This window comes from Astyanax mexicanus, chromosome 9 (assembly GCF_023375975.1).
Source record: "Astyanax mexicanus isolate ESR-SI-001 chromosome 9, AstMex3_surface, whole genome shotgun sequence".
NCBI classification, from domain to species: Eukaryota; Metazoa; Chordata; class Actinopteri; order Characiformes; family Acestrorhamphidae; genus Astyanax; species Astyanax mexicanus.
In genome coordinates, this window is record NC_064416.1 from 31276763 (window position 1) to 31292760 (window position 15998).

General features: G+C 38.3%; 1 protein-coding gene across 1 annotated transcript in view; it reads right to left on the reverse strand.

Moving 5' to 3' along the window:
* cntn5 (contactin 5) overlaps nt 1-15998 on the reverse strand; it is a 394897-nt gene that overhangs the window by 86884 nt on the left and 292015 nt on the right. Inside the window, exons 12-13 of the mRNA XM_049483448.1 lie at nt 6567-6703; nt 2651-2780 (exon numbers count right to left, since the gene is read on the reverse strand). Of these exons, the coding sequence (XP_049339405.1) occupies nt 2651-2780; nt 6567-6703 (267 nt within the window). The remainder of the gene's footprint in view (nt 1-2650; nt 2781-6566; nt 6704-15998) is intronic.

A 15998-nucleotide genomic window follows, 5' to 3' on the forward strand; every position in this document is an offset into this window, starting at 1 on the left:
TAACCTATTTGTGTTTACTTAGGGAGGGAGTTCATGGAGCTTTAAAAAAAAAGTACTGTATTTTTCGCACTATAAGGCACACTTTTTTTCACAATTTTTTTTTCTTTTCCCAAAAATCATCAGTGCACCTATTAATCCGGTTTGCCTTATGTATGAATTTTACCAGTCAGGTTGTAAGGAGCATTAAAGCCACTCCTCTGAAGTACAGAATTAAAAAGTTTAAACTAAAAAGTTTAGTTCTCCGGCAGTACTAACCGTGCTCAGCGCTAGCTTTTTTTTCTGTTCAGAGCTGAGTATTATCAGGCTGTAGCCTTCTGCTAACCCTGGCTAGCACTGCTGGAGCAGCATAAGCATTAGCTGTTAATTGTGCTAGGCGCTAGCTCTTTCAACGTTCAGAGGTGAGTATATCGGACTGTAGTCTGCGTGTTTAACATGTTAAAACAAGCTACGTGGGACAAGTTCCCCAACTTGTCCCACGTAACAAATATCCCCTGGGTTACCAGAACACGGCTAGCGCTAACCGCGGTTAGCTGCTAATGATAATATTGCTGCATCCAGCTACAGTGGGAATCTGGAAATCTAAGATTACTGTTAATAAACAGAGAGAAATCTGGGTAGATTATCATCCTGCGCTTGTTTGACTTTACAGGTCTCGCCACCCAGCAGCAAGACCTGCTGAATGTGTAAACCCATATCATGCGGATATCATTGGTGTAAAATGGTCTTAAATGCAAATAATCACAAATGCTGTTTTTTTTTTTTCGGGATAACATGCAGTCAAGACAAACTAGAGGAGCGAGGACGAATATTCAGTGCGTCCTGAACGCAATGCCTAATGCCGCTCGCATGCCACAGCGGACAAATTGGACACAATGTTTATGGTGTCCGTTCTGAACCATCAGATGACAAGTGTTCTCGGTAAATTGAGTCATGCCGAGCCCCGGGTTCAACACGAGCGTTCGTCAGGCCTGTCAGAAGGTGGAGTCATTTGTTTGTGTTTGTCTTGTCTCGGTGTGATAGGCCTTTCTCGGGGGTAATGAGGAATGTGAATGAAGATGACCTGGAGGAAGAGGACGGTAGGGAATGTCATCGGATGAGGGGGAAAATCAAAGGTGACAGGAAGAAAATGAGTGTATCTCTGGAAAACATGAATAAACCCAGTTTGGCTCCGCTCGTTTTGGCGAATCTCGTGCGTCCGGCAGCTCAGAGAGCTCTAGTCTCCCCAAATGAGCTTTTAACTCGAGTTCTGATTGCACTGAAGCTGAAACAACACCAAAATAGCCAGCCAGACCCAAGCATGAACCTCTTTTCCTTCTTTTTCTCTCTCTGGATGTGCGTTCTGTCGCTCCTGGGGTGCTTTTGTCTTTGTTTGAGTGGAGCTTTTTGTGACAGCTCACTTTGTACCATCCTCAGCTTGCCGTTGTCTTTCGGAACACAGCGAAAATTGACTTTTTCACTCTAATATGCTGCCAGACAGACTACTTTTTGAGTGTTTTAAATATAAATGAAAAGGCGGCATTGATTGACTGTCAGTCCATCAAATGAGTCAATCAATCAGACAGCCCTGCTAAAGTATTTAATGGTACTATTGTTTAGGCACAAGCTTAATTGCTTCTGATTGAAAGCCACCTGTCGGTCCTTCTTGTTTTTGTATAATAATTAATCATTTAAACGAGACAGAATTGTCAGAGAGGGATCAAAAAATAATCTGTTAAAATGAGACGAAAATATGGCGCAAAACCTTTTTCCACTGCTTATCCGTCAACAAAAACCCATACCAAAAGTGAAAAATGGGGGTGGAAGCATCTGTTCATCTACCCATCCATCCATCCATCCATCCATCCATCCATCCATCCATCCATCCATCATATTATTCACTTCTTCATGGTCAGGGTCACATATTGGACTGTAGTCTGTGTGATTACTGTGTTAGAAACAAGCTACATGGGACGAACCGCCAGCTGATTCCACCCTGGCTTACCGGAACACTCAGGGTTCCTCAGCATTAGCCGCTAACAGCTAATGCTAATGCTGCTGCACCCAGCCTTAGTGCTGGAGAAGTTTAGGAATCTAAGCTTACTGTAAATAAATGGACACACTTTACTTAGCTTTGCTTAGCTTAACTTAGTTAACCTACCCCACAACCAACACCACCAACCACCCAGTGGAGAGACCTGCCGAATAAGAAGGAAAACATGGCGACACCCCTGCTCCTTACTAGTGTTGAATAATGTTCCTTATAATCCAGTGTGCCTTATTTATAAAAATCTATCAGAAAATAGACATTTATTAATAGTGCACCTTATAATCCAGTGTGTCTTATTTATAAATATATACCAGAAAATAGACGTTCATAGATAGAGAGCCTTATAATCCGATGCGCCATAGTGCGAACGATACGGTATATTAACGCATAGTACTTTTCAGTATCACAACTTGTTCTTTTTTATGTATAGCAAAAAAAAATGAAAATGCCAAACAAAGCCTGCATTATTCTCTGACAGCTGTGCCAGTAAAAGCCTGTAACTCCGAGCTCATTCCCGCATTGGCTTTCAGCTAATGGTCCATCCGGTAATGGCTGACCAGAATCGAAAGATAAACCTGTCCTTGCTGCACCTAAAGCAAGTAAAAGATTAATAAAGGCAATTACCCAGTATTTTCAGCTCCGCGCTGGAGTAGATGGCCCCGTACTTGTTCTCGGCGACGCACTGGTACATGCCGGAGTCGGCCTGCTGCACTCGGTGGATGATCAGCTCTCCGTTCAGCATCTCCACTCTGTTCTGTGGGGGGAAACACTCAATGCTTTGCTGCACACACATAATTATGTCTTCACCTGTCTGTCACATGCTTAAAGCAAGTGCTTATTACTGTATTCCGGCTGTACGTCAGGTAACAGCTCACCCGGCCGAGTGCCTGCCGACACTTTTAGCACCTATAGCTGGTATGGAGGTATTTTTCTCCGTGCTGAACAGCAATGCGTGAGTAATATATGCCTAATGTAACCATTAGGAGCTGATAGTGTGACAGGGTGTAATATCTGAAGTGTGGGGATCTGACACACTGGCTGGTGGTAAAAGCAGGAATCTCATTAAACCCAAGAAAGCGGTTAATTATAGCCGTTTGTTAACATTTAACCCCCATAGGCCCTTCACATAAATGATTCCACCAATGGATACAATGTTTTCTGAGTTCAATAAGCATTGCTTTCTTTACACTTGACTGGGACAACACCATAATCGCATAAACACTCTATTACATGCTATCCCTTCATGTTTACTCTGTTTAGTCACGTGGAATGATGGCTTAGATCACTGGAGCATGAACATTATCATCTCAGCACAAGCGATAATGCCAGAGTTTCAGCATCCATATACGTTCTGCATTCACTGTTCATCTTATCAGCTCTGTAGTTCTATAATTACAGGCTGTAGTCCTCTATCTGTTTCTCTGCTCTTTAATGCTCAGGACACCAAAGTAGAAACCACCACAGAGCAGGTATTATTATTTTTATTATTTGGGTGGTGGGTCTTTCATTCTCAGCACTGCAGTGAAATTGATGGCGGTGGTGTATGAGGTGTCTATTAGTATGTGTTAGTGTGCTGATATGAGAGAATCAGATACAGTAGCAGTGCTGCTGGAGTTTTTAAACACTGCATAAACAACACTCACTGTCCACCCCATTAGACACTGCTACCCACAGTAGATGCTCCACCTTATATATGTATATGTAAAGTAAAGTCAGAAACAGAAGCACTGAATATGTTGCTGCACAGCGTGTGTTGGGCATCCTCTGCTTCTTTATTAGTGGGCACATGATGGATGTTGCCCACATGCCAAAAAGGATGCCACAAGATGCTTGCCACAGGCTTGATATTTCTGGTTAGTGGACTATTTTCAGTCCATCCGTGATACTGAGGGCTCTATTTCAGTGATCTATGGGGGGAGCAATCGATTGCAAAGCGCACAGTTTGATTTAGGTCGTGTCAGTGTGTCCTTGATATCGTAACGACAGGAAAAGTACACTTTGCATGGCTCAAAACACACAAAAGGCATGTGCTAATTCCAGTGTTGGGCATGTTACTTTGAAATATATAAAAGTAACTAGTTACCAGTAACTGTAACTATTGCATTACTTTTTTGTTACTAAGTAAAAACGTAACGTGTTAGTAACCTTTATTTCAATGCCGTTATTCCCATCACTGGCTAATTCTCTTTATTAATCATGAGTGTGTTTTAGGCGTAACATGAAATAAACCAGTCAGTGTGTCACATGCCATTCCCTTTAAGAGCCAGTTGCATGCTGACTTTGGCAGAATGGTATTTTAATGGCGCGGCACTTCTGCGCTTCTCAAAACGGAAACTGATCTGCTCATTCTCATTGTGAAGCTGTGAAACCAGGTAATATTACCAGGTAAAACTGAAAATGTGGCTTATTAATAACTATAGTTGCCAACATTAAAATATAAGCCTGTTGTGTTGTTTTAGTGATATGATAAATCTTTTTTTTTTTTTTTTTTTTTGTGTTATACTGTATGGTAGTTTGTCTTTTTCTTCTTACTCTCTTTTTCTTAAATTGTAATTCTATCTTGTGTCTTTTCTCTTTTAAACTTCTTCTTGCCTTTTTACATCGTGGCCTGGGGACTACAGATGAAAACTAGCCTTCTGGCTAATTCTGGCTTTTTTAACTATGTATAATCATGTGTTTTATGAAAATGCACTGTCCCCTTCTAAATAAATAAATACAAAAATACAAAATATAAACAGGAATATAAAAGTTGGGTTTGTGCACTGCACTGTGTATCCTTGTGTGTGTGATGAGTGGTGGTGTATACACCTGCGTAGCTAAGATAGAAATGGACGTCTGACGGTTGACTGTTGTCAGGGTTTAAATCACTCAGTGGCGCACCTGTGTTTTCCATTGCCAAGATAGCAATACGCCATAAGTGTACCTGAACACACCTTACTTCCAGACCACCAGGGCCATCAGTGAAGATTTATTCACAGCTGGTTTTGCTGTTTAAGTGTCACAGGCGCAAGGCATGAAAATAAACTGTTTGTGCAAGATAGCATTAAGTATTGTTGCAGCTGTTAAAATGAATTTGGTTAAGAAAAAACAACAGCAACAACAACCATGTCTCTCCCAGTCTTATCTACATTTGTATCTTATAAGTATAGAGTTTTTGACCTAGAATGATCCACAAAAAAAAAAAAAAAACATGTTTGTCTTCAGTTTGATCTGTTGGTTCATTACATAATCCATTGCTATACTAAACTGCATACGGTATTTTTCAGATTATATACTATAATGACAAAATTATTTAATCACCCATTCAAACCACATAATTCAGATGTTTCAATCACTTTCAATGCCACAGGTGTATAAAACAAAACACCTAGACATGCAGACTGCTTCTACAAACATTAGGAAAAGAATGGGTCTATCTCCTGATCTACTAAACATTCCACAGCCAACTGTCAGTGATATTATAACAAAGTGGAGTAAAAAAACAAAAAGCAAGGTCAGCAGAAGCTGAGGCGCAGCAAAGTCAATTACTACAGACCTCCAAACTTTATGTGGGCTTCAGATTATCTCAAGAACAGCCAAATGTAAAGAGCTTCATAGAATGGGTTTCCATTGCCGAGCAGCTCCATCCAAGCCTCACAACAGCAAACGCAATTCAGGATTTTTGCAATATAGTGTATGTGTATCTTCTACTGAAGAGCCATCTGGATGTGTGTGAGTGCATAAACAGTGTGGTGTTCAAGTGTTCAAGTGTGTGTATATGTGCTTATGGGTGTTCATATCAGATTTGGGCCTGTGTGCATGTGTGTGTGTGCAAGTTAAGTGGTTCTCTGAGTGATTCTGTATTTAGTGAGTAAATGCATTAGCAAAGTGTGTGTGTGTGTGTGTGTGTGTGTGTGTGCATGTTTGAGTGGGTGGGTGGGTGGATGTGTGTGCACAATCTATCAAAATGTTAAACATCTACTCTTATCTTCAGTTTGACACCTTGGGTGCTTTTTTCATTTTTTTGCATATACTGTAGTAATTCAACCAGCTTAAGCAGATTTTTTATAAATTTAATATCTATTTAATAATGTTGTATTAATAAATTCACACACAAGCACCAATTCACTGCAGACATCTTCTTAGAAACTATATTATTAGGGATTAGAAGGAGATCGACACAAATTGTGCAGCAACAGATTCAGAGCTTCTGTCTCTGGCTTTATTACATCTACAAGGTGGAGCAGCTACTGTAGGTGGGAGTGTCTAATGGAGGTGAGTAAACACAGTGTTTAAAAACTCCAGCAGCACTGCTGTACCTGATCTATTTATAACAGCACAACACACACTACTAACACACCAAGCACGCTATCTGCACATCACCATGCACATGGCTCGTCTTGTTGCTTATTGCTATCTTGCACCCAGCCTACAGTCTATTTTCTCTCCTTTTGCGAGTGCATTGATTTGATAGACACCAAGTAAAACTGCATAGATGATTGTGTGAATCACAGTGTGTGTGTGTGTAGGGGGGTGGGTGTGCATGAGTGTGTGTGTGTACCTGTGGGGTCAGAGGTTCTCCGTTGCGTAGCCAGCGGTAGGTGGGTCTGGGTTTCCCCGTTGCTCTGCACTCCCACTGTAACTGCTCCCCACTGTCCAACTGGGAGTCATTTATCATACTGGTCCACTGGGGCATGGCTGCCAGGAGACAAGGAGACAGGCGGGCACACTGAATATATTATACACTCCAGTACAGCATATATATATATATATATATTTATACATACATATATATATATATATACTGTACACATATATACCTTTTTATGCTCTTTCTCATTGTCAAGTGTATTAAAAGAGATTTATTTTTTTCTGCTGGAGTAACTGTCTCCACAGTCCAAAGAGGAAGACTTTCTACCAGCATTGCTGTGAGGATTTGATTGCATCCAGCAAGATCAAGAGGAGCATGTTCAAAAATCATCCTTCCCATGTCATTCCCAACTCCCCAACGCTGTAACTCATCCCATTCAGAAGTACTGGATGGGGCTCCATCATTCCAGAGAACACAGTTCCACTGCTCCACAGATCAATACTGGGAACTTTAACCCCTCTAGCCCACACCTGGCATTAGGCATAGTAGCAATAATAGGTTCATGTTTATCTGCTCTAAAGAGTTCTATTTTATCAGTAAATACTTTTCTTTAGGGACTAGTAAGGCTGTCATCATAACTATTTTTTTTTTTTTGAGGGATACATTGTCCAAGAAATAATTGTGCTAAACAATAATATTGTCAATTTAAGACCATAATAAGCCATTGTAATATATATTAATATATAATATAATATAATATAATATAATATAATATAATATAATATAATATAATATAATATAATATAATATCATTAAAAAGTAAATGTTTACCCCAAAATAAAAATGTAAAAAAAATAAAAAAAATAAAATAAATCAATAATATAAATAAATAAATCAATAAATAAATAAATAATAATAATAATAATAATAATAATAATAATCAAATAGAAATATAAGCATTTTCTAAATAAATAAATGAAACATACATTTGACAAATACAAATATGTAAACTACTCATAAAAAATATACAGTTAACAAACTGGCTAATTAATGTTAATAAAATCACCTTGATAAGTAAAAACAATGGAAAATTTTGTACAGAAGAAAAAAAAATGACTGAGGAGATAATTAAGGATATTCAGACGATTGTGACACACAAAGAGACTAGACAAGCTGTACATGTGCATTTGCACATCCATGTCAACAATGTGAGCAGGTAAGGTATGTAAATGCATTTAAAAAGAGTGTCCATAGGTATTTGGACATATAGTATATACAGTACACTACATGTGAAAGAATGGACACATTTGTCTGTATTTTATTCAGCACAGGAAACTTCATTATATAATGTATTATATCAGATTTTTCCCTACTATACGATTAAACATTGTACATCGATATTTGAACAACAGCAGTTTTTGAATGAAGTTCTTATATGTGTAGCAGCATTATCTCTCAGAGCTCTCTCTAATTGCCACATGCAGAAGAAGAAAAAACACGATGTTTACTGAATGATAACTGTCACCGAGTTCATGAAGCTAAAATTCACCATCCATCATTTCAGCAAATTAGATTAGCAAAAGCTTCCTAGTGGTAATTAGCTAGTTTGGCATTGTAGGATCATCATAACAACTCAAACGTGCAGCTTAAAATAAAATAAAAAGAGAGGATAGAGAGAGACAGAGAGCTATATAAATCAGACGCAGCTGCAGCTGCTGTTAGCTCCTGTGGCCTTGTCCTTCACATGAATATAAATGAAGGGTTATCATCAGTGGTGGCATAAAGCAGACTGTTAGTACTGAGAATTTGTATTCACAAAATACAGAAACAATGATAAAATGTTGTAGTCCATGTTATAGTTATAAATGCATCCTTATATATAAAGGAGTATACATTTTGTCAACCACAGCTTGATTTAGGGTGTGTCAGTGTGTCTTTGTTATCGTAACAACAGAAGAAAAGAAAAATACACCTTGCGCAGCTCGATACACACAAAAGATTGCAATGAGCATCTGATGGTTGAAAGTTGTTAGGGTTTAAATCAATCAGTGGTGCACCTGATAGCAATAACACCACGCCCATCAGCGTAGATATACAGCTCTGGGAAAAAAATAAAAGAGACCACTTAAAAATTAAGATTTTCTTTGATTTTACCAAATTAAAAACCTCTGGATTTATTTAGATTTAAATATAATTATGAGGATGATGGACTATCACAAGCCATCAAACCAAGCTGAACTGCTTAAATTTTTTGCACCAGGAGTGACATAAAGTTATCCAAAAGCAGTGTGTAAGACTGGTGGAGGAGATAATGACAAGATGCCTGAAAACTGTGATTAAAAATCAGGGTTATTCCACCAAATATTGATTTCTGATCTCTTAAAACTTGAACTTTTTTTTGCATTGTTTGAGGTCTGAAAGCTCTGCATCTTTTTTGTTATTTCAGCCATTTCTCATTTCCTGGAAATAAATGCTGAAGTTTAGAAGAAAAGTTCATTTTACTCAAATATAAACCTATAAAGTGCAAAATCAGGAAAACTGATTCAGAAACTGAAGTGGTCTCTTATTTATTTATTTTTTTCCAGAGCTGTATTCATAAATACTGTCGCTATTTTAATGATGCAGAAACAAGGCGTAAAAATAGACTGTTGGTGGGGTGTAAGATAGCAGTGAGCATTGTGACGCATCTTGCACAGGCGTAACATGGGAATTAAAGTCACGTTTTTAAAGTCAAGTTAAAATAATATAAGTAAAAAAAGTGCTGTAAGGAACATTACACATCTTTCAAAGGGGCTTTCATACACACATCATCATGGGTTTTTTTGGGTTAATATCCTAATTTTTAGATGAATAGATGAGAAGATGTGCCATTACTTCTGTCCATGCTCTGGCTTGCCTCCATATTACTAAAAGAAAACAGCAGCAGAGACACGCAGGAACGGATAAAATACACAAAAAAAAGCAGAACAAAGCAGCAGTGTAATTCTCAGTAGCACGAATCAATAAAGTCGGCCCACAGGAGAACGCACCTCTCCGGGTCAATATGGCCGCCGGCGCTGTTTCGGGCTCTGCTGCATTATTCACCGTGCTGAGAGTTTGTTGTGAGAGGCGGTTCTGCAGACTGCGGGAGTGACCTTAAAGTCTGGTTCTGGGTCCTTGAGTTACGAACCCTGACCGCATGTGTGCCACCTCCCGTCCACCCTGCTCTCACTGTGAATCAGTAGCTGTGATAATGAAGCCGGCCCGTGGCCTCGGGCACCATGTGCTCCGATGTGCTCTGATGCCCTCCGAGGGGCATCCGGTTTTTGGGGCGTAATCCGACGCAGCCCGTCGCCGCCTGGCGTGGGTCGTAAATTACACACAGCGGCCTGTAGAGCTAATCCTGCGCTCTGAAACACTGAGACCCCCGCTGACCACGGCCCTTCAATCACGCCGTATAAGAAAGAACAAGGCCGGATACTCAAACACGGGGCCATGAAGCGTGAAGCTGGCAGCCGTGGGATATATAGCAGAGGAAAGAGAGAACTGCCAGCAGTAAGTGGAGACCATAGTGTTGCCCTTTGACCTTTAGAAGAGTGTAGTCATTACTGTCGCTTTGCTATACAATTTAAACGTAATTACCGGTGCTTAAGTTATAAATTATGAGGTTTAATAACAGTGAGGAGAGACAGATCTGCAGAGAGGTCACTGAACGCATAAAATATGTATGTTAGAACAGTGCATTAGACTTGCAGCGCACTGCACTGTAACTTTAATGCTAATGCTAAATCTGAGGTGTAGGAGATTGCAGATTCAGTCATACATCCAATAAATTATAAACTATAAGATCAACTTTTATAGCTTTTTTACTAAAACCCAAGGATGCTTACATATACAGCAAGGGATAGAAAAAAAACAATTAATGGGAGTTTATAAGTTACTGGAAATAAAATGTGCAAACAAAGGACAGTTTTTAACAGTGATTTATAAGAAGATAAAGTTGAAAGATCTGTCTCTCGAGGTCAAATCAAATCAAATTTATTTGTATAGCGCTTTGTACTACTGATCTCGCAAAGCCGCTTTACAGAAATGTGATTGCAGGACAAGGAAAAACTCCCTCAGAGCTGGAGGAGGAAGACACCTTGGGAACCTTGGACATATAAAAAAGGGAACCATTCTACCACTGGTAAAAGAGCTTTAAAATTAATTTTAAAAAAGTCATTATACCTCCACACAGGTCTATATATTCATGTGTATAGAGACACCAGTAATGAAAGCTGTTAGTTAGAGTTCAGGTAAATTAGGATGTAATCGGTAGGGAAGAGTGTACATCTAGTCCGAGGCAGGTTACAGAAAACTGGACGATAACCAGCTGATCTGTGGTGGGTGATGGGGAAGGTGGACTTCCAAAAACATCAGTCAGGCCAGACAGGAGAACCTAAGGGGCCAAACAGCCATCGGTATTGGGTATTGGTACTGGATACTGGGCAGTCAGTAACTCAGAGTAGGATGTTTCGTTAAAGTGACAATAGGTAGACTACAGTTAGATGTGTGGAGAAAGCAGAATGGACAGTACAAAAAAAACGGTCAGATATGATGGAGAGTTTTGAAGGTGAAAAGAAGGTTTTTTTATTTAATCCTAAATTAGACAGAAAGCAAATGCAGCTGCTGAAGAACAGTTGTGATGTGTGTTGTACACTTCCTGAAATTAAGAACCCCAGCTGCAGAATTCTAGATGCATTAAAGACAATTTAGTAGTTAAACTGGAAGTAAGTATGCAGTAATCGAGATGTGGAAAAAAAAATAAAAAAAAATAAAAAAATGATTTGCCAACATTTTAGCATCACTGTCACCAAGCATGGGATGTTATGCAGATAAGAAAACACAGTTTTAGTGATGGGTTGACTTAGAAAATGCTGACTTAATACTGTATTTTGGAGCAATGAGAGGGTTTGATTGCATTCATCCTAAAAAAAAACATAAAACTATTGGATGGAGCACCACCATTCTACCGCTCCACAGCTCAATATTGCCATTAGTTTAAGCTGCCATAGTCATAATGGTGTTAGAGGGTGGGTTGCACACATGTGTCAGCAATAGGTGCAAATTTTAATAGCTAAACACTAAATTCATTAGAAAAAGCATGAATTTCTTTTTCACAAACACACGTATCTTTAAGGGGTTGTTAAGGGTAATATTGGTTAAGGTGTTTTAGGCACCCGGGCACTGATATTATTAAGTGGAAGCGCATGCACTGTACTGAAATGAGCCAGAGACAATTTCACTTCTTTGATAAAATCATCTTCACCAACTCAAGTATTCATTTTGAATATAACCCCATTCATAGATAACGCTGTGCTCAATAGTACACACATACACACATACACACACTACTGTGCCGGTCTGACACTGGGTGGCAGTTAAAGAAAACCCAGATGGTTAATGGAGAACATTTGGTTTCTCAGGCAGTCAGGCTGAAACAGGAGCTGAGCGAGAGATAGCGGCTCTTCTGAAACAGAAGAATAATCTCTCACATTAGCGCTGGGAAATATCCGTTTCTGTGCAGAGCGTTTCAGAGCTGTTATACTCTCACATAGTGGGGTGTGTGGTGCTGAGACTGGCACAGAAATGAGATCAGATCAGATATCAGTGTTTTATTCTGCACAGACATTCAGCCAGGGAACAGTGTGGTGTTGTGTTGAGGGGACAAATAAAATAAGGATTTAAAAGTTTGAGAATATTTAGCAGTAAATTATAAATTAGATTCTTGTTAAAAAAAAAAAAAAAACGGTTTCTATAGTATCCATTGCAGTGACTAGTTTTACTCCAAGTCACCACAAGAACTACGACAAGTCGTTCATTAGTATTTGTTCTAAACTTGTAAAACAGTCTCTGTTTTTAATTAATTTTGTTCATTAGTTTCTTTGTTATATTCTGTTTGAGTCTTCTTTGCTTTAAGTGTTTCTTTCCCATGTTTGTAGGGGGTTTCTGAGTCTTGGTATCTTTAAAAGTTATTCCCACAGGTTTTTAAATACTTTTCTTTTTGAGACTTGATTTGTATAATAATCTACATGTGTTTCATGCTCATGTTTTAGAGAGTTTCTTTATTAAAATATTAGTTCCTTTAATTTTTTTTTCTATGTTTGTAGTGTGTTTTCTGAGTCTCGGTACCTTTAAAAGCTATTCCCACAGATTTTTAAAGACTTTCCTTTTTGAGACTTGATTTGTATAATCTACATATGTTTTATCCTCATATTGTAGAGAATTTCTTCATTTAAATATTAGTTCATCTACATGTTTTTTTCTATATTTGTAGGGGGGGGGGTTCTGAGTCTTGGCATCTCTAAACATTACTTGCATACATTCTTTTTTGGAGTTAACTTTTGAGTCTTAATATGCCAGGATCACACAACACGATTTTGGAAATAAAAACCTCAGCTTAAAGGCAAATCTAATGTGATCAGGTGGAAAAAGAGGATCACGGGTCCAAAAACGCCTCTTTTGCCTGACCAAAGCCATTAATGGGAGCCTGACCACTATCTGTTTTCCCTGTTATACCAGGAAATGACTGTTAAACTCTAAAGGAAGCCCGCAAGAGAGTCCTTTATGGATGGGGTTGATCCAAGTTTTTAAAATTAAAAACAGTAATGATATACTTGTTCTAAGTATTCATTTTATTTTATGAAATAGAATAATGTATTTTACTAAAAATGCAAAGAAGACATACCTGCATATTTCCATTTTTTTTAAAGCAAACAGTTTTACACAGTAAATACACTAGCCTCTCTGCTAATTTGAGTGGATTGGTTTTTAAACCTTAACAAAATATGTCTGCAGTATTGAAACCTTTGAGATTGTTCTTTGTTGATGGCATAAGTACATATTTTAGTTTGAAAAATATTAGATATTTATGAACTTTGATTTTACTCAATTGCTTCAGATGCTCCATACATTTTAGACTCACTTTAAGTGGGTATTCTCCACTCTAGAGATGCTCTAGAGATCACCAGTTCTCACATGCATTTAGTTGTGGCGTGTTCTCATGACAAAATGTGTTTTTGGAGAGCATCGAGATAAGTTGGTGATTTCCATTTGTGAAAAATCATGTAATTTGTGACCCTGTGTCTCTGATCAGTCATGTAGTGTGAAAGTCTCAACAACTGAAGGACTCACGGTTACAGTGCAACCAGTGGTAAAGTGTGAACAGCACGACAACCTAATGACACTAAAAGTCGTGTAGTGTGAGTTTTTGTTTTGGATCTTTGTACCTTTAAGTGTTACTTAATCACTGTCCTTGTGTGTTTCTCAGTTTGGTAACACTTTACTTGGATGGTCTATTATATGGCCTTGTTGATGCTCAACTGACATTCAACTAACACTGAATTGCATGTCCATTAAATTTAACTTAACCCTATGTTGAATGTAAATGATTTAAAATAGAACCTAACCCTACACCTAACCCTAACCTTAACCCTCAATCAAGCTTATAATCTAACCCTACACCTTACCCTTACCTTAACCTTAACCTAAGCTTAAAATCTAACACTAAACCCAATCCTAAAATATTAAGATAAGCGTTTGGATTAGAGTTGAATGTAGGGTTACATTCAATAGAGAATCATTTACTTTCACATTTTAGTTCATTTGCATTTAATATACATGTAGTTGAATGTTAGTTGAATGTCAGTTGAGCATCAAAGAGGCCATCAAATGGACCATCCAAGTAAAGTGTTACCCTCAGTTTTTCTACTTCATGTTTTTTTGAGTGATTATTTTTTAATAAGCATTTGTTTGTTATGCTCTTTGAGCTTTTTTGATGATTTGCTAATGCTATTCTGCTGTACGGTCAAAAGGAAGAACCCCAAACTGGTATAAACAATATGATACAGCTTTTGCACTGAACAGTACTGTACGTGATAGCATGACAGTGAACTAAAATGACCCAAATGCTCTGATGTACTGTATATCACACAAATAAAAAAAAAAGGAAAAAAAAGCTGTGAATGTGTCCTGAGGTCAGTAAGCGCTGCTAAACAGCACTGTGTTTGAGGATACGATGCATTGATCTGCCCGACTGCTATAGATAAATGCTGATAAATCCGTAATTTTATAAAATCTCCAGGACACTGCATTCATCCTCAAACCCATAGATACCGGCGTTATGACATAATATACACTTCATATACGTCCCACGCGGTTTCCAGAAGATTACAGGAGACAGTGCTGGGTGAGGAATGGGGTTCCTTGACACCAGAATTAGATCACTGTCAGTGTCACCACGGGGCTGAAGGGGGAAATCTAGGCCAAAGAAGAAAGCTTCTTTAGTTTGGAAAGTAAAACTAATGATGTAAAACCCCTGACATTAATTGGGTAAAAGTCATTCCCGAACAAAGCTATTTTTCATCTAAAAGCTTCTGACAGAGATCATAAGGCGAGCCAGCTCTGCTTTAATTTATTCCTATGAGGAGGAGGATAGTCAAATTTATGCAAAAAAAACAGCGAGGGTGGAAGTTTGGGGCAATTTATACAAAATAAAAGAAAAACACAATTAAAAATGGAACCGACAAATTCTGCGGGTGAAATCGGCTTCCCCATGGCAACTTCTGCTATAGCCTGGAGGTCGTCTCTTAGTGCTGGACTTGCTTAGCTCTACTGTGTTAAAAAATTTTGACATAGCCTTTGACATAGATAGAGTAGAGTCCTGAACTGTACTTAGTGACACTTGCTGCTCTCGTTTAAGCTAAATTTTGATAGTTTCCAGCATGTAAATAAGTATTTTATTGCAGTAGCAGTGAGGACACTGCAAGAAATGACCTTTAAGCATGTGAAATCCTCATATATCTAGTCTAATTCTGATTTTTACTCGGCTTGGAGACTTGAGAATTTCTAAAGCTGGGATTCAAAATAGGCATGATAACTTTTTTTTTTAATGGCTGATATATTTGTTCCAGCAATCATTGTGACAAATGCTTTTAATGTAAATTTCTATTTATTTTATGCCATGTTTTTTTTTTTTTTTTTTTACTGCATGAAAAGTTGACACACCAGCTCAGACACATTAATGGGATCTCCTCAAAAACTCATCGTTTGGAAAATATATTTTTTACCATGTAAACATTTTGTATTATGGGCTGTTCACTGAAATGCTGGCCTCTTTGTGTGTTTCCAGTAAGTGGTAATGTTTTTTTAGTCACACAGGGCACACGTGGAGTGACACACGGTGCACGCGGAGTCGCACGTGGTATGCGTAAAGGTTTTGGCTTGTTTTGCATTTAAATGGAATTTTCAGATGTCTTTAAATATTGCTTGGTTAAACAGTGTGAAAGACTACAGCAGCAGTAAAACTGTACTTTGTAAGTGTGTGTATGGGTGTGTGGCCTCTCCCTCCACTACTGAGAGTGTAGGTGAAAGAAAAGAACAGCG